The following is a 23,063-nucleotide window of genomic DNA, read 5'->3' on the forward strand; positions in this document are numbered from 1 at the left end:
TGAGTTCAGGGCCAGCTTGGTCTACGTAGTGAGCTGCAGAACAGCCAAGACTATAATAGATTCACTTCCAAAAATATAAAAGAAGAAAGAATACAACTACCAGCCAGGACTGGTGGCATGCTTGTAGGCCTGGCTACTCTTGGGATGCCGGGCCAGGACTGACTGCTTCAGCCCTGCGGCAGAGAGATCTTGTCTCAAAACCAAACCAAACCATAGGATCTTCCCAGCAAGTGTACTACTTGTTCTGCATCAATGAAAGTGAAGTCAGTATTTTGAGGAGGTATCTGCACTCCCACAGTCTTATGTTTATGGCAGCAGTATTCACAATAGCTAAGAAATGGAATTCACTTGAATGCCCATCAGTGAATAAATGATGGCATCATATATGGGCTGAGATGCCCCAGTGGGCGACAGTTCTTGCTGCCCAGCCTGGCAGCCTAAGCTTGGTCCTGGAGCCTGCACGCTGGGGAGCAATGACTTCCACAGCTATCCTCTGGCCTTCACGTGCCCACGAGCACTTGTGCACACATACCAGCACAATTAAGATAAAAAAGGAATGGCTCAGTGGTAGAATGTCTGCAAGTGAGATGCAGAAAATGTATTATATGGGTGGGCGGCAGTGGCACACGCCTTTAATCCCAGCACTCAGGAGGCAGAGCCAGGCGGATCTCTGTGAGTTCGAGGCCAGCCTGGTCTACAAGTCGAGATCCAGGACAGGCACCAAAACTACACAGAGAAATCCTGTCTCAAAAAACAAAACAAACAAACAAAATGTATTATATGTACACAACTGTATTAGGATTTCTATTTGTTTGATGAATCACCACAGCCAAAGCAACTTGGGGAGGAAAGGGTTTATTTGGCTTACACTTCCACATGGTAGTCCATTACTGAAAGAAGTTAATACAGGACTTCAAACAGGGCAGGAACCCAGAGGCAGGAGCTGATGCAAAGGCCATGGAGGGTGCTGTTTACTGGCTGGCTTCTCATAGCTTACTCAGCCTGCTTTCTTATAGAACCCAGGACCACCAGTCCTAAGGTGTCCCATCCACAATAGGGTGGGCATTGTGGGCCCTCCCCATCAATCACTGATTAAGAATATGCCTAACTGAGCCGGGCGGTGGTGGCACACACCTTTAATCCCAGCACTCAGGAGGCAGAGCCAGGCGAATCTCTGTGAGTTCGAGGCCAGCCTGGTCTACAGAGTGAATTCTAGGACAGGCTCCAAAGCTGCACAGAGAAACCGTGTCTCAAAAAAAAAAAAAAAAGCCCAATTGAGAAAATGCCTCCCTAAGATTGGCTTGAGTTTCCTTTCTCTCAGATGACCCTAGCTTGTGTATGGTTGACACAAAACTAGTCAGCACAATAGAGTATGGAGAAAGGATTGAATCCTGGTATGCAACGTATCTGGAAGTGGGGAACACTGAATAAAGGACACACACACACACACACACACACACACACACACACACACACACACACAGGATCTTACTCGTAAACAAGCTGCTCTCCTACAGGTTGATAGTACAACAGTGATGAGCAGAGGCCAGGGAGAATGTGATGGACAGATGGGGGAAAGGTTGGCTAATTGCTATCCATCGGGAGAAATAAGTTCTGATGTTCTATTACAAGGTGAGGTGATAACAAACAACAATGTATCCTATATGTAAAGTGTGCGCACGCATCAGACAGACAGACAGACACACACACACGATATTTGAGACAGGTACTTTTACCCTAATGTAGACATTACACAATGTGCAAATGTCCTGGTACCCATAAAATAAGTACAATGTATATGTCAATTAAAATTACTTTAGGGCTAGGGCAGTGGTTCAGTGGATAAAGTATCTGCCACAAGAGTGAAGATCAGAGTCTGTAAATCCACATAAAAGCCGGTGAGTGCACCTGTAATTCTGGGTGTGTGTGTGTGTGTCTGTGTACAAATGGCTAGTTAAGACAAAGCTCCTCATACAGGGACAGGATCTGCCTCAGAAAATTAAATGGGGGATGACTGAGGAAGACCTGAAGTCAACTTCAGACCTTCACAAGCGCCCACAATTGTGCGGGAGCGGGGGAGGCCACATACATACAACCAAGTACCCATAATCTCACGGTACACACACATAATTTTTTTTTTTCTTTTAGCTAAATGTGTTAGCAAAGTGGCTGTAATCTGAGCCTGGGAGGTGGAGGTAGGCAGTTCAGAGATTCAAGATCCTCTCCAGCTACAAACCAAGTTCACCAGCCTGAAAAACAAAGATAAGAGACTTTGTCTTAATACAAAACACAACATCCACCCATAAGCCTTGAATCTTACACATCCCATTCTAGTTCACTATATGGAGTAAGCCCGTGGATCCTGCAGTTTTCAAGTTTACGTCCTCTAACGGACACAATCCTCAGCGGAGGCTGAACAGTGCATAGTGCCTTTTAGCCCTCGGTGAAACGCTGTTGATAACAAAGAAGTCACCAAGCCAGCCCAGCCTAAACAGGGGGGGATGGAAAACCGCAGCGGGAACAAAGGCCTCCATCTGCAGGCGGCGGCCTCACGCCTGCTCTGGGCGCTTTCACCCTGGGTCTCCGCGCGTCAGCAGACGAGGCCCCAGAGCTCGGGCTAGGCTGCCGGGTCCTGGGCTAGGCGATCGGGTCCTGGGGTCGGGCTCAGATCAGAATCGCCTCGGTAATCAGCGGCCGGGACAGACCCGGCCTCGTCTATCTGATCAATTCATCACTTCTGAGCGCCGGGCCCGCAGGACCGATCCCGAGACCTCGGGAACCGCGGCACCGCCACCGCCCAGGGGGCCTCGCTGCACAGCGCCCCGCGGAGGGGGCTTCGCAGGAGGGCTGCTTTTCATCTCGGGTCGGCCCGGCGGGGCGGGGGTCACGACCCGATCAAATAAGATCAAGGTGTAGGCGGGGGAGGGGCGCGGGGCGGACACACACACTCGCCTCGCACGCCCCACGCACGCACAAACACTCTCACATCCACACTCACACTCAGCCCACGCGCACCACGCACGCAGCACCACCCCAAACAGCTCCGTCCTTGACCCCGGCCGCGCTCCCACTCGCGAGGAAGCGGAAGTTGCACCCTCTTTTAAATACTCCGTCCTGTCCCAAAGGATTCTGGGAGGAACCACAGAGTGGTCAGGCGGCTTCCGCACAGCGTGTTTACCCAGAGCACTCTCTTGTGCCTCCGTGTGGCTGGGAGGTCCCAGAACAAAAGGACCGATTTCCATAAACAGAATTGCACTTTGTTTTGTTTAAAAGTCAAAGTGCCGCCGGGCGGTGGTGGCGCACGCCTTTAATCCCAGCACTCGGGAGGCAGAGCCAGGCGGATCTCTGTGAGTTCGAGGCCAGCCTGGGCTACCAAGTGAGCTCCAGGAAAGGCGCAAAGCTACACAGAGAAACCCTGTCTCGAAAAACAAAAACGGAAAAAAAAAAAAAAAGTCAAAGTGCCTCAACCTGGTGTCCAACTCAAGATCCTTCCGCTTCAGCCTCTGGGTGCTGCGATTACAGGCAGGCAGAAAGCCTTTACTATGTATGAGTTTATATAAAATGTAAATGTTCATCTCCCCGTCTACTTTTTCTTTGATATTTTTTTTGCCCTACATTAAAAAATATCCAGTTTCGCCGGGCGGTGGTGGCGCACGCCTTTAATCCCAACACTCGGGAGGCAGAGGCAGGAGGATCTCTGTGAGTTCGAGGCCAGCCTGGACTACGAAGTGAGTCCCAGGAAAGGTGCAAAGCTACACAGAGAAACCCTGTCTTGAAAAAAAAAAAAAAAAAAAAAAAACCACCAGTTTCTAGCTATGAAATGATCCAGTCTCAGATTTATATGTGGATGATTTTACTTACCATGGGCTTAGCAACCCTGGATTATTACTAATAAGAGCATCACACCAACACTCTTCAGGCGAGCCTTCTCCCTGACAATAAATACCATTTATCACATGTATTTATTGGCAGAGTGAGAGCAGTGTGTCATGATGCATGTGTGAAGGTCAAGGACCTCTTTCAAGGAGTAGATTTTCTCCTCGTACCATTCCAGTCCTGAAATCAAGTTCAGCCTGACACCTTTGGTAGAAGGCGCCTTTACCCACTGAACCAAACACTTAATCAAAGGCTATTTGAGTAAAGAAACGGGGCATCTTTAAAATGGAGGAATGTAGGACTGTATATACCTAGCCTCACTTACAGAGTCTCCTGGCTGCCCAAAACTTGATGCTGAGCCTTCATTTACATTTATTCCGTTAAAATAGATCTGATTTTTTGCCAGACATTGTGGTGCACCTGAAAGGCAGAAGCAGGTCAGATATCTGAGTTCAAGGCTAGTCTAGTCTATATACTAAGTTTCAGGAAAGCCGGGGGTATGGTGATGTGCCTCTCACCATGGAGATCTTATTAATATTTCATCCTCTTCTCTGTCCTTTTTCAGTAAGGGGTGGGGGTGGCAAAGTACAAGAATTTTAGCCATTAGTAGAAAATTATTTCTGAAGCTGTAACTTTTTTGTTTTTGTTTCCGAGACAGGGTTCCTCTGTGTTACAGCTCTGGCTGTCCTGGATCTCACTTTGTAGACCAGGCTAGCTTTGAACTCACAGAGACCCGCCTGCCTCTGCCTCCTGAGTGCTGGGATTAAAGGTGTGTGCCACCACTGCCTGGCCGGAGCTTTAATTTGTACTTAATGCCAGTCTTTTTGGCACCTTCAATAAACAGACATGGAGGAAAGTACCCATCATATGCTCCAGAATCCCACTGGTTCATTTATTTTCTAAGGGCCTGGGTGATTAACCTGGGAACCTTTTAAAATGAAGCTCACCAATAATTTGTCTTTAATAGTGGGCCTGCTGGTTAAATGTATCAGAGGAGCGACCTACCTCACTGAATAGACTTCATTTTTGACCCATATTCAGCTCCCCCAGGAAAAAGCTTGGCCATCGTATCTTCTGTAACCTTCACAGCGAACTCATCAGATGACAATATTCACTCAGGTGAGCCAACATACTACGCTATGGGTAGAACCCAGGGGAGCACTGAAAAGTTCAATAAACACACATGACGAAGCACGCAGCAAGCACAGGGAAAAAGGTTTATTTTCAAGGACTGTGCCAACAATGGTGAATAAAAAATGGTATTTCAACTATAAAAAGGAGCTGATTTCATTTGACCCTGGTGAGCAGGATTCATGGTGATGAACCTGAATCTGAAGCAATATTGCTACCCTCCAACTTCTACCCCCTAAAGAACTTCCCCTAGAGGAAAAATTTATCATTCTTTTCTTTGCCAAAAATGAGACACATCAGCCTAAACAGTGAGTACACCAGGCTCCTATGTACCTGCTTACATAAAGTCAAGAGTCAAGAAGTGAAATAGGGCATTTGCTTCTTCATGTACTTTTTGGAACATTCTCTTAAGAAAACATCTTAAAATCTACCAACTCAGGCATTTAGGCCAAGAGGAGCCCTGAAGGAAGCTGCAGAATGAAAAGCTGTTTAAGAAATGAAGGTGCTCTGCAGACCCAAGTCGGAGCCATCAGCCCCATCTGAAAACAAGTCAGTAAATACAAATTAAATACAAAGTAACTGGTGCTGAACCTGCTTCCCACAGGACACCCAGGAGGTCAACAGGTCCCTAACTCACTCCCAGGATCTCTGTAGATCCATCAGATTTCTCTCTCCTGTGTACAATCCTCAGGAATGACCATGGAAAGCAGCAATCACTGCCGTTCACCCTACGGACCAATTCCTGAAGAGAGACGCTCACACACGCAGTGCTTTATACCACTGCAATCAAAGACTCAGGTGCATGGGAACCAAAGCCTCCCAGCAGCCTTTGTTCTTGCAGCACGTGCAGACGAGAGAACTTCACTTCACCTGCAAGTGAGCCACAGCGCTTGTCCACTCAGGCTTTATGATGGACAACTCAACTGGAACATCTGTGTATACCCTTGTGTATTATTAGTATTAGATTCTCTCTCTCTCTCTCTCTCTCTCTCTCTCTCTCTCTCTCTTTTTAGATTGTTGTAGACTTTTCACCTAACAGCTGATTCTTTTGCAGGCATAAGGAGGAAGGAATGGAAAAATCTTCCCTGCAAACGTTGAGTTATCTAACATCATCTGTCCAGAAGTCCTCACATTCCATGGAAAATCCCTGAATACTCAGCTGGAAGTTCTGTTTTCCTTTACTCAGTAACACACTCATTTTATTAATGGAGAGCTGTCCAATATGGTAATATCAGTGCCTCCTCTCATTTCAATTTCTCATGGTCTTACAGTAAAATACACCAGTGAAATACTGCAGTATGAAGAAAAGTGAGTTTGCAGAGACACAATTAAAAATTGCTGTAACCCAGATTAAAGAACAAGTTGTGTCTTTTATAACATGACAGAATTCCCATCTATATATACTTTCATTACAATAAATTCTTATACTAGATGAATTTACTAGTATATGAATTGATATACTAATTTACTTATCTCTTCTAGCAGAACTTCAAATATATTAGTCAATTATTTATTCAATAGTTCCTTCCCCCAGCATTGGTATTTAAAACTGAGTAACAGTATTTAGCACTAAGTAATTTAGAAAGTATTACAAAAGCTTTAGGAAATAGTAAGAGTTGGTTCATTTTCTACATATCAGTTGGTCAGGTGGAATCTTCTTTGAGGAGACTGGTGAGCAGAAAATGCTTCCTGTCTCACTCACTGCTCCTAGTCTCCAAACCAACAACCCTGGAATGCACATTCTTGGGTTCTCTTGGGAAAACCCTCAAGCTACCAGCACATGGCAATCTGTTCTCTCTACACTGAGAACCATGCTCTCTTAAACTCCCAGATGGTCATAGAAAATACACATTTCAAAAGCCAAACTATTTCTTGACCTTTTATAACTCCTATTTCCCACTCAGTCCCACTCTCCCTCCCCAATTCACCATATTCAAATTAGCCAATAAAGTCAAGCCTTAAATTATCTTCTGATGTATGCCTTTAATCCCAGCACTCAGGAGGCAGAGGCAGGCAGATCTCTGTGAGTTACAGGCCAGCCTGGTCTACACAGAGAGCTCCAGGACAACCAGGGATATTCAGAGATTGTATCTCAAAAAAAAAAAAATCCCAAACCAAAAAGGTCTTCCCTTCCAGGAAGTCTGAACACAGCCTATATTCTTCCCTAATGAGCCTCAGTTTTCAAAGGTTCTGATGAGGGACTGAAGAGCAAAATAGATGACCAATTACAGGTTGTTTTTTTCAGTGTTGGGGATCAAACCCAGGACCTTGACAATAGTAAGCAAATCCTCTACTACTGAGCTATCACCCAGCCCAGGTTTTTAAGCAGGAGGTACATAATCATATCACCAAGGGGTGTGATTTATCTGGAGATATATGCTTGCTGCTGAGGGCTGATTAACACAGAGATCAAAGAAGGTGGCTTTCTGGAGTCCCCTGGAGTAAAAATCATGTTTGTGACCATGAGTTTTGCCGCATACGGCAGCAGACGCTGCCGTGTCATCTTAGGGGCGCTGATGAGTTTGGCTGAACTCTCCTACACTTGGTCCAGGTTCCCGACAAGTTCTTCATCTTTATCCCCTTGGTTGGCGGTGGATGAGTGGGATACTTTGGAATTCATTTGATAAACAGGACATAAAAGGCCATTACAATGCAGGCAATTGCAACAGCAGCATGCAACCGGGTCCCAATCACAGCAGCTAGGAGACAAAAGTGAAGAGAAGTTAAGTTACACCCGGCTCCTCACAAAACCCTTGCTTCCAAAGCCATGTTCTGAAATCTCTAAAGAGGACCAAAGCTTTCCAGAGTCTGGGAATGTTTTTTGTTTTTTGAGGACAGGGTTTCTCTGTGTAACAGTCCTAGCTGTCCTGGAACTTGATTTGTAGACCAGGCTGGGCTCCAACTCACAGAGATCCGCCTGCCTCTGCCTCTTAAGTGCCGGGATCAAAGGTGTGTGCCACCACTGCCTGGTGAGTCTGGGGATGTTCTTTTTTTTTTTCTTTTTTTTCTTTTTTTTGATATTTCGAGACAGGGTTTCTCTGTGTAGCTTTGCGCCTTTCTTGGGACTCACTTGGTAGCCCAGGCTGGCCTCGAACTCACAGAGATCCGCCTGGCTCTGCACCTGGGGATGTTCTTAAATGGTTCATTACGCTCTAGGCTCTGCATGAATTGCTTATCCCCTTCCCCCTTCTTACCTTTTGATGGAATATCACTCTGCAGCCCTGGCTGGCCTGGATTTGTAGGCAGAACAAGGATGTCCTTGAACTCACAGAGATCTACCTGCTTGTCTGCCTCTGCTTCCCAAGTGCTGAGATTAAAGGCGTGTGCTGCCATGCCTAGCCTCCCTAACCCTTTTGGAGTCAAAAGCTCACTATGCAATGTAGGCCAGACTTGAACTCCCGAGGGCTAGGATTATAGGTATGTGTCACCAAGCCTATCCTTGTTTTACCCTACTTTGAAAAGAAAATAGTTACATAGGATTCCTGATGAAAGTGCCCGGGGCTGGAGATAGCTGGAGATAGCTTAGAGGTTAAGAGCACTGACTGCTCTTCCAGAGGTCCTGAGTTCAATTCCCAGCAACCACAAGGTGGCTCACAACCATCTGTAATTAGATCTGGTGCCCTCTTCTGGCCTGCAGGCATACATGCTGTATACATAATAAATAAATAAATCTTTGAAGGGCGGTGGTGGCACATGCCTTTAATCCCAGCACTCTGTGAGCCTGGACTACAGAGTGAGTTCCAAGAAAAGCACAAAGCTACACAGAGAAACCCTGTCTCGAAAAACCAAACAAACAAACAAAAAAAGGGTGCCCAAAATAACCAAGTTAATGTGGATAGAGAGATTAGACAGATAGATGAATTCAATAAACTAAAATTAAGGTCCCAATGTGTTCTGTTAGAAAAAAAAAAGTCAGTGGATGGGCTGGAGACTTGGCTCAGTAGTTAAGAGCACCTGTTGTTCTTTCAAAGGACCTGGGTTTGATTCCCAGAACCCACAGGGAGGCTCACCACTTCCTCAGGCATCAGGCATGCATGTGATGTACAAGACATACATGCAGACAAAGTAGTCATATGAATAAAATTTTTAAAAAATAGGTAGAAAAATATTCTCCTGCTAAGAGGAATGTCAGGCCAGCCTAAAATTATATAACTTGTAACATTTCCCCACCTCACCCCAGGATACAGAGTATTACTATGTTGTCCAAGCTGGCTTCTTGGCCTCCCCAGTAGTGGGACTATAAGTATGGGCCACATCTGCCATTGTGCTGTCACTTAGTCCTGGAATACAAAGTTACCTAGACAGTCAAATAGACAAGTGTGCCTTAAGTAACAGCAAATTTAAATGTACCTCCTCCCTCAACTTTAGAAATGACTATTGTACATTACTAATGGACGCTGGCAAAGCACTTCCCACACAAGCGTGAGGACCTGAGTTAAAACCCAGAAGCCACATAAAGCTGGCCAGCGTCACACACATCTGTGCTCACAGCACCTCTAAGATAAGTAGGCAGGGCAACTCCTGGAGGCCCCCAGAGGCTAGCTAGCCAGGTGTGCGCGGCAGCAAACACACACCCACAGCACATCACACACACACACACACACACACACACACACACACACACACACTCACATATAAAGGTGAATCAGCAAACACACCATCACATCACACACACACACACACACACACACACACACACACACACTCACATATAAAGGTGAATCAGCAAACACACCATCACATCACACACACACACACACACACACACACACACACACACACACACACACTCACACATAAAGGTGAATCCAAATACAACCCCAGCCCCCTGCCTTGTAGTTTAGAGAACCACGCTGCCGAGAAAGATCTATCTCCTCTCTGGGTCTAGAGAAGAAGACCTTACCTTTGTAAAACACGCCCCAAACGCCCTTCTTCTCTGAGAGCAGCCAGGTTTTGAGACGAGGTACCTTCTTGAAGTAGGCACAGGTGCATACGAAGAGCAGACCAAAGACCAGAATGCCGTCCAAGGAGTACACTGTCACACAAAGAGGAAGAGAAAGCCTTTGGTGCTGCTCTAGCTTGGGAGAGGTGAGCCTGCCCAGAGCTCAGGGCCAAGATCTCCTCAACAGCAGTGCCAGCTCTCCACAGGAAGGGGCCAAGAGCTGGCACTGCTCCCCGGGGGGGGGGGGGGGGGGACACGGCCCCTTCGCCACTTCACTGCCTGCCCTCAGCACAAACTGAAAACCTGTGGACTTGTGTGGACCTACATCTCGGGAGTAAGTGCTGCTTGTTCCAGGTTTTAAGAATCTTGAAAGTCTGAGCATAAAGATTTACATATGTTCTTGGTATAAATCACTCATCTGATGAAGGAAAGCTCAATCTTCAGCCAAGTTTTTCAGATCTGCATCTGTTGATAAAGCATGTTAGGCAGACCAAAAAGCTTAATGGAAATTCCAGGAGTTAGGCTTCATATGGCTACACTTTCGCTATGTTCAGTTGATACTTCAAGCATGAGTCACCTCTTACAAACCAGATTCCTGCCAGAACACAAAGTGTGCATATGGGAAAAGAGATAGGAAATACTGATATCCAAAAAGTGCATCCATAATGATGCACTCCTTTAACAATGGCATTAGCAAAGCTCTGCCTAAGCTACAAAGGGAGGCTAGGTCCTATTTCTGTTTTTGAAACAGGGTCCTGCTATGGAGGCAGGGCTGACCTTAAATGTGTGGTCTGGCTGCCTCCCTCCCTCTTCCCCACGCCAGGCTTAGAGGTGTGTCACACACATCATACAAAGTCCAGTCTCAAAAAGAACAAAACAAAAATGTGTCTGATGCTTAGACACCACGGAAAGCTATTAATTCTGTTTCATGTGTTATATAGGTAAGCAAAATGAATTATATAAAGGTAAAATTTATCCACTACACTAGAATGTTCTATTTCCTAGTTCACAGTATGTCTTCCTCTGGGTGATGCTCCTTTTCTAATTCTCTGTACTATGGTAAGACTGACTACCCAGAATGCTTCAAATGGATATTACACACACCCAGTGTCTGCCAGTTCCTCCCAGTTCTGGACCACACTATCTTTCTCCAGTGGAACTATTTCACAGCTAGTTCCAGTACACCAGTACACTCACAGTTTTCATGGACACCTTCATGTGCTACTCTTTTGCTCCTATAAGTTCTTGTAGATAATGCCAAACTTCACAAGGACGTGACATTTGACTCTTCAGTGTCGAGTCTATGGAAGTCTGTGAGAAATGCTTTCCTGAGACCCTCCAATCCCAGTGCCTTAAACGCTTTCTCACTTCTTTTCCTGTAAGACTGACTATAAAGGTCTTCATTCCTCCTCTAGAACTTGGAAACCATGGCTATAAAATTGTTTGAAGCAGCCTGGAAAAAACAGGTGCGATAAACAGGGGGAGCAAATGCTCCATCAGTAACGAACGGCGGCTCCTAAATCCACCCTTGGCAACATGAGCCAGAGGTTCCGGATGGAACCACCCAGCTGGGACTTTTAAAGCCAAACAAGTAAAACCAAACCAAACAAACAAACAAAAAAAAACTTTGGGGATAGTCTCCTTTCACCCTGCCCGCAAAGTGGGGGGTTTGATCCCATTCCTAGGTCCTCTCAAGCAGCCTATTGTCCAATAGTATGAGACTTTGGGGAACTTGATGACATCCTCTATTCCCTGGGGACTAACAGCACTAATTCTATGGTGACCGACCTCCCCAGTGGCCAGAACTAACTTCTAGGAAAGAAAAGAGAGAAAGGGCAATAACCAAAAAGAAGTCAGGTGTGGGCACTAGGCAGCGCTTGAGATCACCGATGGACGTGAGGAGAGGGAACCTGGGAGAAGAACCCCGACAGGAGCTAGGGGCTCCCCAAGGCCCAGGGGGGCTGGGCTGGGAGGGGGCGGGGAACGGCCACGTCAGTCAAGCCCCGCCCGCCACGTTTCCCCCCCCCCCCAATCCTCTACCGCCATCCTCCGCTCCGGCCCCCAGCTCTCACCGTTCGTCATGGCGGTAGGGCCCGGCCGGGATGAAGGGTGCGGGTTCAGCAGTAGCGGCGGCGAAGGCGGGGGATCCCAGCTCCCACTTTGACACTTCCCGATCCGGGACGCGGTGACGGGAACGAGCCGTAGTACGCAAGCGCAAGGGCCGAGAGAAGAACGCCGAACTCAATCAGACGTAATTAGCAGATCGTCGAGCTACGGACCCTGCCAGCGTCGTGTCTGCGTACCTGCGTAGTGAGTGTCTGCGTCCCGACGACGTAGCGCGGGGCGAGCGTGGCCGGCGAGGCTTCTTTTGTGGTCATGGCAACCAGGTGTCGGCAGCTTGTGCCTGTGTGGCTCCCAGACTGGACGGCTGCCGTGTGTTTGAAAAATAAAGGCCGGATGACTTACGGCGCTGTGGCTGTGGCTGCTGCTGCTGCTGCTGCTGCTGCTGCTGTGTGTGTGTGTGTGTGTGTGTGTGTGTGTGTGTATGTGTGTGTGTATGTGGTGACTCAGGTGTGTATACTACAGCAGGGTCACTTCATCGATGGCAATAGCAAGCTGAAAACAGCCCCACTGTCAGGACAGTTGAACCTGTCTTCTTGGGGATACAGTTTTTGGTTTGTTTGTTGTTTTACTTCTACTCTCTGCAGTAGTACTATGTTCTGTAAGATCTGAAACCCAACGAGAGTATGAGGGCGTGGCGGGCGGGGCACGCAACAGTAGTTATTCAGGCTTCTTCGACTGCCCTTGCTGCGTGGCTTCTTCTGGCGGAAATCTAGCCAAACTGCGTCTAAATTTTGTAAACCAAGTAAGGAACTTTACAACAAAAGCCACATATTTCCGTCCGTTGTCAGAAGCATTCAGATGACTTCCTGTTTGCTAGAATGGGTTTTTCTTTTCCTTAAACTATCAGGATAGTTTGCTTTATCTCCTGCATTTAAATCATCCTGGGGTCACCTCAGGCACTTTATTTCACTAATCTGCCCTATCATGGCTTCTCTGAGGATATTTTGACAAGATGATGAAAGGCATCCGTCTAGTGATGGAGTGGGGTCCAGGAGACAAAGCTAGGTTCTGCTTTGTAAGCTGGAAGCTTTCATTGTAGACAATTCAGTCTGCTTTATTAGAGTCTGGGTGAAAAGTGCTGCCCTGAATCACCAGAGCGTGGTTGTCAAAAACCTAAGAATTCTGTCCATTCCTGCTACAGTGCCATCTGCTGGCTGTGAACTGCCTGGTTACCTAGAAGAGAACTGTGAGAAGGTTTGGAATGAGAGTCAGGAGGAGGGGAGAAACCATCACCGGCAACAACAGCTGTAACAAAGTTTAATGTAGGAAAGACTCCTTGAGAAAACATACTGAAATTAAGAAATCACAGCATCAAAAAATAAAAGATACAGAGGAAAAACTAATATAAGCCAGACAATCACTCCGATTACATATGCATGGGCGTACACACAGGGCATTCCACAAACCAAAACAGGACCATAGGGACGGTTCAGTGGTTAAGAGCATTTGCTGTTATTGCTGAAGACCTGAGTTAGGTTTCCAGCACCCAAATGATGGCTCACAACTGTCGAGTTTCAGGAGGTACTATTGCAGAAATATGCCTTCCTAGTCAAAAATCCCTCCTCACACCTAGAGATGAAGGAAGGAAAGCTCTCTACTTCTGTAGAACAATCTTTTTGTACACTATGAATATGTATTACTCTCATTTGCTAATAAAAAGCTGATTGGCCGATAGCTGGGCAGGAAGAGATTGAGCACGAGAGACTAGAATTCTGGGAAGAGGAAGGGCGGAGTCAGAGAGTCGAGGGCAAACACAAGCAAGATGAGAAGGCTGGACTGAGAAAAGGTACCACGTGGCTGAGCATAGATAAGAATTATGGGTTGATTTAAGTGTAAGAGTTAGCTAGTAGTAAGCCTGAGCTCTCACCCCAGAGAGACAAGACAGGAAATGTCCCTTTACACTGTGCTAAAGTGCCTGTCAGACTGTGATTAATGCCTCAATTAGAGTTGGCTTTGACAGATTTTACTAACTCATATACATGTTAGGCTTATGCATCCCACAGTGCCATACTTCAGTCTCTTTCAGGTCTCAGCCCCAGGTTATACTTCGATCATTTTAAACATAGACAAGATACTACAAGCCTGGCCACTTAGGCACATAAGAGATTTAAAAGCAAAAATATTACCTGTTGCCAGAATTACTTTAAGTATACCGGTGTTGTTCGTTTTTCGAATGCCTGTTACCCAGGGTCTTCTTGCCCACCTGGCAAAACCATGTCTTTCCTGTTAAGAACACAGGGGACTTAACTGTAGAGCAGGACTTGATGGTGGTTGTGACCTGAAGATGCCCTTGTGAGCTACTCTCTGAGCTGTATGCCTAATGGCAGATATGACCTAATGGCAGCTAGTCAATCCTGATAAATAATAAACATTTACATCCTAGCATCCCAAATTTCACTTGTCTAAGAGGCCTGGCTAACATGCAGCTTATCTTTTGGTATTTTGAAGGCATTGCTTCTTCTTCCTCTTTTTTTTTTTTTTTTTTTTTTTTTTTGGTTTTTTGAGACAGGGTTTCTCTATGTAGCTTTGCGCCTTTCCTGGAACTCACTTGCTCACTTGGTAGTCCAGGCTGGCCTTGAACTCGCAGAGATCTGCTTGGCTCTGCCTCCCGAGTGCTGGGATTAAAGGCGTGCGCCGCCACGGCCCCGCAAGGCATTGCTTCTTTAGATAATTCCACTTGTGTGATTTAATGTCTCCTAAGCAAATCTATTACTAAATCCTTTATAACATCAATTTTATTACTTCAAGTTTCTTTTACATCTATCCTATACCCCTCTTCTGGACTCTGTGGGCACATGAGCAGGCTCGTGGTACACACACACACACACACACACACACACACACAATTGAACTACTCACACATAAATAAAAATAAAACAAAAACAGTCTGAGGTGGGAGGATGTCAAGTCGGAGGCCAACTTGAGAGAGAGAGAGAGAGAGAGAGAGAGAGAGAGAGAGAGAGAGAGAGAGAGAGAATGTGTATGTGTATGTGTTCCAGGTCAGCCTGGGCCATGTAGTGAGACTTCATTTCAAAAACAAGGTCTAAGGCTGTGGCTCAGTGACAGAACACATGCCTAGTATATTCAAGGTTCTGGGTCAATCTCCAGAAATGTAAAATGAAAAGAAAGGGGGCATTCCTCCCTTGAAATCCCTTCCATTCTCAGAAGTTATTTCTCACTTTTTCTTAATACATCTATAAACAAAATCCATTTTTCTCATTATTAATTTGATTGGTGAACTATCCATGGCTTAAAATATCACTTTCTTTTTACATTTATTTATTCAGCGTGTGTGTGTGTGTGTGTGTGTGTGTGTGTGTGTGTGTGTGTATGTGTGTGTGTATGTGTGTGTGTTTACGTGTAGAAATCAGAAGACAACTGAGTTTTTTTCCTTCTACTGTGTGGGTCCTGGGGACCAAACTCAGGTTGTCCGCCTTGGCAGCAAGCTCCTTTACCTTCTGAGGTATCTTGCTAGTCTCTACTATTACTTTTCTATAAAAGTCATAATTTGATATCCTGCTTAACAATAAAGATTTATATATTCTAAAAAGTTAACAATAGACATATGATTCGGGATGGTGCTGTCCTTGAGTTGAGGGAAGCTTTGTCTCTTGCTCAGATGGGCTTCAATCCAAGAGCTTAGATGCCAGAAGCCCACTGAATCAGTGCCTTCAGGTTCTTCTCCCTTGAATCTGAAAAATGAAATCCACAGTCCACAGAGGGTGAGTTTTACAAGTTTTATTGTAGGAAGCGTGAGAGGAAGAAGGCAGAGCTCCCGTACCTCAAGGGTGGCCCCTGAGAAGCGGTACGCCCACCACTGAGCTGCTAGTCTGGGGGACTGTAACGACTGGTGGATGAAACTGGGGTGAGGTGTCGAGAAGGAGTCACTCCAGACACCCACAAAGTGTCCAGGTATTTCTTCTCAGTCTCATTCAGGTCTTTAAGTATAGTTTCCAAAGCAGGGGCGTTCATTTCAGAGAAGAGCCATAATGTGGAAACCCATCTCCCTTCTGATATCCCTGGTCTCTGGCAAGGACAGAACTGCCAACAGGACCTTGGAGAAAAACTACTTGCTTTAGGTGACTGTGGTGGATTGAATAAGAGTGGCCCCCGTAGGCTTATATATTTGAATGCTTAGTTATCAGGGAGTGGCACTATTTAAGAAGGATTGGGAGGTGTCCTTGTTGGCCTTCTTGAAGGAAGTGTGTCGCTGGGAGTGGGTTTTGAGGTTTAAAAAGCAGTCTTATAGCCGGGGCGGTGGTGGCACACGCCTTTAATCCCAGCACTCAGGAGGCAGAGCCAGGTGGATCTCTGTAAGTTCGAGGCCAGGCTGAGCTACCAAGTGAGTTCCAAGAAAGGTGCAAAGCTACACAGAGAAACCCTGTCTCGAAAAACCAAAAAAAAAAAAAAAAAAAAAAAAAAAAAGCAGTCATACCCCCCAGCATAGTCTCTGTATGGATCAGGACATTGCTCTTAGTTACTTCTCCAGCACTATGCCTGTCTTCTGCCATGCTTCTCACCATGATGAGAATGGACTAACCCTCTAAAACTGTAAGCCAGCCTCCAATTAAATATTTCCTTTAAAAGAGTTTCTGTGGCCATGGTGTCTCTTCACAGCAACAGAACACTGACTAAGCCAGGGTTGTCACCCTAAGACTACCTGACTGCTTTCTGTCTCATCACCAGCTGGGCATGGTGGCCAGATAATGCAGTCTTTGTCAATTCAGGACCAGTCTGGTCTACACAGCAAATTCTAGGCCAACCAAGGCTACACAGCCCTGACTTAACAAAAGTAACACACACACACACACACACACACACACACACACACACACACACACACACACACACACGTCAGGTCCAAAGGAAACTCCAGTTCCCCGAACTCCAAAAGGCAGTCCAAATATCTAGACATGAGCTCATCCTGGACTAGAGGAGGATTTCTGGCAGCTAGATAAAAGCCAGTATTCCTCAGGAACTTGTGAAGCCAGTTACTGTCTATCAAAGGGAGTCGTTTCCTAGCGATCAAAGCGCACGCTGGCCTCCAGGCTCCTTCAGTGTCACAGGACCTGTTTCACATTGCAAGTCCACACTAGCAACCTAGCCCTGCTCACTGCTCCTCTGCTCAAACTCCCACCAGCTCAGAGCTTCCCTCCTGACAGCGACTCATCCTTCTTCTTCTTTTTTTTTTTAATAGAATTGGTTTTATTATTATTTTTATCCCCCCTCCCCTTCCCCCCAGCCCACCCCCCATTCCCACCTTCTCCAGATCAAGGTCTCCCCCGAGGACTGGGATCGACCTGATAGACTCAGTCCAGGCAGGTCCAGTCCCTTCCTCCCAGATTGAGCCAAGCATCCCTGTATAAGTCCCAGGTTTCAAACAGCTAACTCATGCAACGAGCCCAGGACCTGGTCCCACTGCCTAGATGCCTCCCAAACAGATCAATCCAGTAAACTGTCTCACCTATTCAGAGGGCCTGATCCAGTCGGGGGCCCCTCAGCCTTTGGTTCATAGTTCATGTGTTTCCATTTGTTTGGCTATTTGTCCCTGTGCTTTATCCAACCTTGGTTTCAACAATTCTCGCTAATATAAACCCTCCTCTTTCTCACTAATTGGACTCCCGGCGCTCCACTCATCCTTCTTGAACCCTGGCTGTTTTTACCGTTCTTCTTTTCAGTTCCTGCCCCTGCTATTTCCACGAGTTTTCTTCCCTCTCCTGCTTCCCTAGCACCGGCCAGGTCCAGTCTGCTGGCTATATTCAGTCTACTGCTTTCTCTTTCTGCTCTGGACTCTAGCAGATGCCTCTGAGATGCTATTCTCTCTCTCATATCTACAATAAAACCTTCACATACCTGGGAGTGATCATGCCATTAGTTTAGACACATACATTGTTTCTCCTGTATAAAATTTCATTAAAATGGTATGTCCTTTCTAGGGTTATTGGATTAAGTGAACTTCTGTTTACAACAATAGTTGACATGAGGCATTACATCAAGACTAGCTGGGCAGTGATGTTGCACACCTTTAGTCCCAGCACTCAGAAGGCAGAGGCAGGCAGATCTCTGCGAGTTCAACGCCAGCCTGGTCTACAGAGCAAGTTCCAGGACAGTCAAGGCTGTTACACAGAGAAACCCTGTCTCTAAAAACAAAAACAAAAACTAGCTACCATTGTTGATGTTCATTTGTTTAAAAAGTATTTATCAGTATTTATGATGTGCTGGGCACTTTATAGGTTTTGCAGAAATCGAGACAAAAATAAGTCCCTGCCTCCAAGAGAACCAAATGTACTAGGTAAGACAGCTGAATAAACAAATTTAAGAGTATACAGCCATTGTACAGCTGACATTATTTTTGATTTTGTAAAATATCTGCGGAAAATGTTTAAATGAGAAATCAAATCAGAGTCTGAAAGAAGGTACATGAATGAGAGCCTGTAGGTCGCTGGGATCTGGACCTAGGTCTATATAGCTTCAAAGCTCCTTTCCACTTGTTATCACATCGCCTCAAATTGCAGTGCTCTCCACCCATACTGATCTCTGGTGATTTTTGTCCCAAGCAATATTATTTCCTTTTCTCTGGAAAGCCCCCAGAGTCTCGGTGTCACCATCCCATGCAGACATGTTTCACATCAGGCTGAAGCCTGGGTCACTGGCCCTTGGAGCACAAATGCAAGGAATAAATAGAGCCCCGCTGGACTGGGGCGCCTCAATTCACACTTCCTCATCAGTTCACTTCAGCTGACACCCGAGAGCTGGCTGTTCTTGCCAAACGCCTGTCAGTCCAGAACAGTGGCCTGTTTGTTCCGATCACTGTGGTCATTGTGGTGAACACCAATCAGTCTTGGGGACCGTGACCAGAGCATTCTGGCTTAACCGAAGAAGAATCCGTTCAGTCCTGAAGGCACAGCTTGCGACAATAGCTTCATTTGAATGGAAACTGTTTGAAAAGGGGATGTCAAACAGGCATTCACATACGCTATACACATTTGTCTCCAGACCTCTAAGAGTGAGGAATGTGCTAACCTTAGGGAGTCAAGAGCTGAATGAGAAACGGACTCCATTCTTAGTGAGTTTAAGATGTAATAGAAACAGTTAAGCTACGTATAGAAATAACCAGAAAAATGAGGCGGAAAGTGAGAATTGGCAAAGAAAAATGAAAACTCAGTGCTAGAGGAGGAGGGAGAAACTGCTTTCAGTCAAAGAAGGCAAAGAGCAGGCAATTCCCTGGGCCTGAAAAGCATAATGGGGGGGAGCTGGGCTCGAGGGAGGCGGGAGCACACTGCACTTGCTTTCTTGACTAGCTAACCCCGTGCCTCTCTCAGGCCTCAGCTGAATCCTCACCTGCTCAAGGGGGGCTTCCTCTGACCTTGGATCACCTTCCCCCACATACGCTTCTAAAGCAGATGCTATCCCATTCACTCTCCCGAGACACTGTAAGCTTCACGCGCACTCTTTGTCATTTTATTGATACTGAAGATCTGGCAGTCGCTTGTCAGTTATTTGCTGCAGGGCCTGGGGGAGGGCCCCGTGGGTAAAGGTGCTTGCCACCAAGGTTGACAGCCCAAGTTCAGTCCCTGGAATCTTCAGGGTGGAAGGAGGGGACCCAGTCCCGCAAGTCATCCATTGGCATTCACACAAGCATGATGGCACACGTGTACAGATACACACGGTCAACACACACAGAGAAACTGTTGAATGAATAATTGAGTATGGTCATGTAGAACTGGAACGTCAGAATTGGGGAAGAAGAATGTTGTGGGACAGACTTTTCCTGGGGAGGCAACACACACACACACACACACACACTATTGAGTCAGAAAGGGTGCCAATGACATGCCAAAGTAACAATGGCACCAATGTCTAACCTGGTAAACCAATTGACTTGTGTGCTGGTTACTAACAGGATGAGGGGTAACATATCCGAGGGTCAGGCATGACTCAAAAGCAGCTGCCTTGCACAGCAGCCCACCTCAGCACAGATGCTGACTCATGACAGCTGCCCCTGCAGCCCTGCACAGCAGCAGGTAGCGGGACTGTGTCAGACTCTTCTCCTCAGGAGTTCGGCTGCTCAGAGACTCCCCACCCTCCAAGCAGTTATTACTCCATTTTAAGCTGCTGGGGCCAGGCACTCAGAGTCATCTCCTCCTCCTCCTCCTTTTTGTTTTTTCAGGACAGGGTTTCTCTGTGTAGTTTTGGAGCCTGTATTGGATCTCACTCTGTAGACCAGGCTGGCCTCCAACTCACAAAGGTCCGCCTGCCTCTGCCTCCTGAGTGCTGGGATTAAAGGCGTGCGACACCATCGCTTGGCCCAGAATCTTCTAAATTCTCCCAGAGTTGTGAGATGTAAGCCTCTCTCCCTCCTGTATGGAATATTTCAGCTCAGAGAAAACTGTCGAACAACAGAATAGCAAATGGTTGTCAGCCCTGACTGCTCATTTTGTAAAGGCCACTCATTTAGGCTAAACAATAACAATTCTTGAAACTAAAGTAACTAATTTTTCTAAGTTCCTGTTCTCTGAGTCCCATCCACCCTCAGCAATGGCTGACTATGAGACATCGCCCCTCCAGTCCTAAACTTGGCTCTGGAGTCCACTCTGAACTTCTTGTAGAAGCACACCAGGGCTTTTTACTCAGATTTGTGTCTGCTCTGCTCATTATGACCCATTTTTTTCCACTTTAAAATGTTTGGGGTTCACGTTCAGAGGGTTGAATTATACCCATGCTTCATAGTTCACGGCTTGCTAGTGGCCCTTCCTCAGTCCTTTGCTTTTTACTTATTCCTGTTTTCTATGCTACAACCTTTCTAACACATTTGGTGTCTCTGCTTTTTTGTTGGTTTTTGTTTCGTTTTGAGAAAAGGTCTCTCTATGTAGTCCTGGCCGTCCTGGAGCTCACTATGTAGACCAGACTGACCTGGGACTCACAGAGATCCTCTTGTCTCTACCTTTCAAGTGCCAGGATTAAAGGCATGTGACAGCATGACTGGTTGTGTCTCTGCCTTTTTATAGGTTCCTGTAAAATATATGGTTTTGTGTCCTTTTAATTTACGTACGTGGTGTTTAGATCTCATTGTGTTTCGTACTGTTTTTCTTAGCACAGCTCATAAGCTTGGTTGTGTTGCTAGTCTATCATTTCTGATCACTCCTAGTACTTTATGGTATACACCTGGGGCATTTTTACTTATGTGATACGCTGATAATGAACACTGACTGTCTTCTAACTGACTCCCTGGACAAGCTCCACCACAGCTTAATAAGGCATTCTCAGATCAATTTTTCAGGTGGGTATGGTGCGGGGTAGGAGTCTTGCAGTCTTGTTTTTCTTACTTTCTTTTTTTAGATTTTTAGATTTATGTATTTATTATGTACAGTGTTCTGCCTGCATGTATGCTCTGACGCCAGAAGAGGGCGCCAGATATCATTACAAGTGGTTGTGTGCTGGGAATTGAACTCAGGACCTCTGGAAAATCAGCCAGTGCTCTTAACCTCTGAGCCTTCTCCCCAGCCCCTACTTTTCTTTCTTTCTTTCTTTTAACTCTTTGACGCTTGTTTACGGTGAATGCATACGTATGCACATGTGTGGCTATGCTTACACACACATACGCATAAATATCCACCCTAATCCTTTGAATCAGGGTCTTTTAATGACCCTGGAGGCAGGCCGGCAGCCAGATACCCCAGTGACTCTCCTGTCTCTGCGGGCCCCCCCCCCCGCCCCAATATGCTAGGGTTACAAGTGCATGTGGGCCATGCCTGCACTTTCACGGGGCACTAGGAGGCAATCCAGGTCCTCACGCGGGCACAGTAAGCACTCTTACCCACCACTCATACTGTCCAGCTCCTATTTTTCTAAATTTTATTTGGTTTTTTTTTTTTGTTTTTTGTTTTTTGTTTTGTTTTGTTTTTTTGTTTTTCGAGACAGGGTTTCTCTGCGTAGCTTTGCGCCTTTCCTGGAGCTCACTTGGTAGCCCAGGCTGGCCTCGAACTCACAGAGATCTGCCTGGCTCTGCCTCCCGAGTGCTGGGATTAAAGGCGTGCGCCACCACCGCCCGGCTCTAAATTTTAAAATTAATACGGTTGGTGCAAAACCACGGCTCTTAACTAAAGAGAATAACTGATGGTTTATTTTTGAGCCAAAGTAACACTGGCCTGGGAATATGGATTCAGTTTGCTCCTGTATCAGTTACTTTTCTGTTGCTGTGATAAAACACCATATCTTATAGAAGACACTTAAAGAAGAAAGTATAACACAAATATTAAAATGGTCTTTTAATAAAAAAAAAAAAAAAAAAAAAAAAAAAAGCAGAGCCACATATTGGGGCAAATGCTGAAAGATCCCAGAGACAAAGCCACTGCCTCTAGGACTCCTCAGCCTGAAAAGCCTTCAGTTCCTGTCTCCTCACCCCTTATATACCTTCCTCCGCCCAGCCATCGCTTCCTAGTGCTGGGATTAATGGTGTGTGTGCGTCCCAAGTACTGGGGTTAAAGGTGTGTGCCACCACTGCCTGGCTCTGCCTGACTCTGCCTGGCTCTGTTTCTCTCCTAGACTGAGTAGTAGTCCAGGTAGCTTTGAACTCGCAGAGATCCAGATGGAACTATGCCTCGAGTGCTAGGATTAAAGGTGTGTGCCACCACTGCCTGGCCTCTATGGTTTTTTTTTTTTTTTTTGTTTGTTTGTTTGTTTTGTTTTGTTTTGTTTTTGTTTTGGTCTTTCGAGACAGGGTTTCTCTCTGTGTAACAGTCCTGCCTGTCCTGGAACTGGCTTTGTAGAGCAGACTGGCCTCGAACTCACAGAGATCCGTCTGCCTCTGCCTCCCGTCTGCCTCTGCTTCCCCAGTGCTGGGGTTAAAGGCGTGCGCCACCACCGCCCCGCCGGCTTCTTTTTCATTTAATTGCTTCTTAGGGACTCCACGCTGAGGAGCGCGTCACTGCTCTTTAGCCAGTCTCAAAGGAAGCACGGGAGTGCGTTCGTGCAGCAGACGCGGCGACGG

The 23,063-nt window shown here is 46.3% G+C and overlaps 1 protein-coding gene and 1 non-coding gene across 3 annotated transcripts; both read right to left on the minus strand.

Moving 5' to 3' along the window:
• Positions 1–2,664: 2,664 nt before the first annotated feature.
• LOC114700013 lies at positions 2,665–3,079 on the minus strand. Its single transcript, XR_003735629.1, has one exon.
• A 2,000-nt stretch (positions 3,080–5,079) lies between these two features.
• Positions 5,080–12,253, minus strand: Tmem167b (transmembrane protein 167B). Of its 2 annotated transcripts, XM_028879363.2 has the most exons (4): positions 12,022–12,253; positions 9,860–10,042; positions 8,078–8,090; positions 5,080–7,706 (listed from the first exon to the last, which is right to left on the minus strand). In XM_028879363.2, the coding sequence occupies exons 1-4, from the start codon at positions 12,029–12,031 to the stop codon at positions 7,544–7,546; spliced, it is 369 nt and encodes a 122-aa protein (XP_028735196.1). In that variant the 5' UTR covers positions 12,032–12,253; the 3' UTR covers positions 5,080–7,543. The 2 variants fall into 2 exon arrangements, with proteins under 2 accessions (XP_028735196.1, XP_028735195.1); XM_028879362.2 differs by lacking the exon at positions 8,078–8,090 and having other exon boundaries at positions 9,911–10,042; positions 12,022–12,226.
• Between the last annotated feature and the right edge of the window lie 10,810 nt (positions 12,254–23,063).

Source organism: Peromyscus leucopus, chromosome 6, assembly GCF_004664715.2.
Source record: "Peromyscus leucopus breed LL Stock chromosome 6, UCI_PerLeu_2.1, whole genome shotgun sequence".
Taxonomy (NCBI): domain Eukaryota; kingdom Metazoa; phylum Chordata; class Mammalia; order Rodentia; family Cricetidae; genus Peromyscus; species Peromyscus leucopus.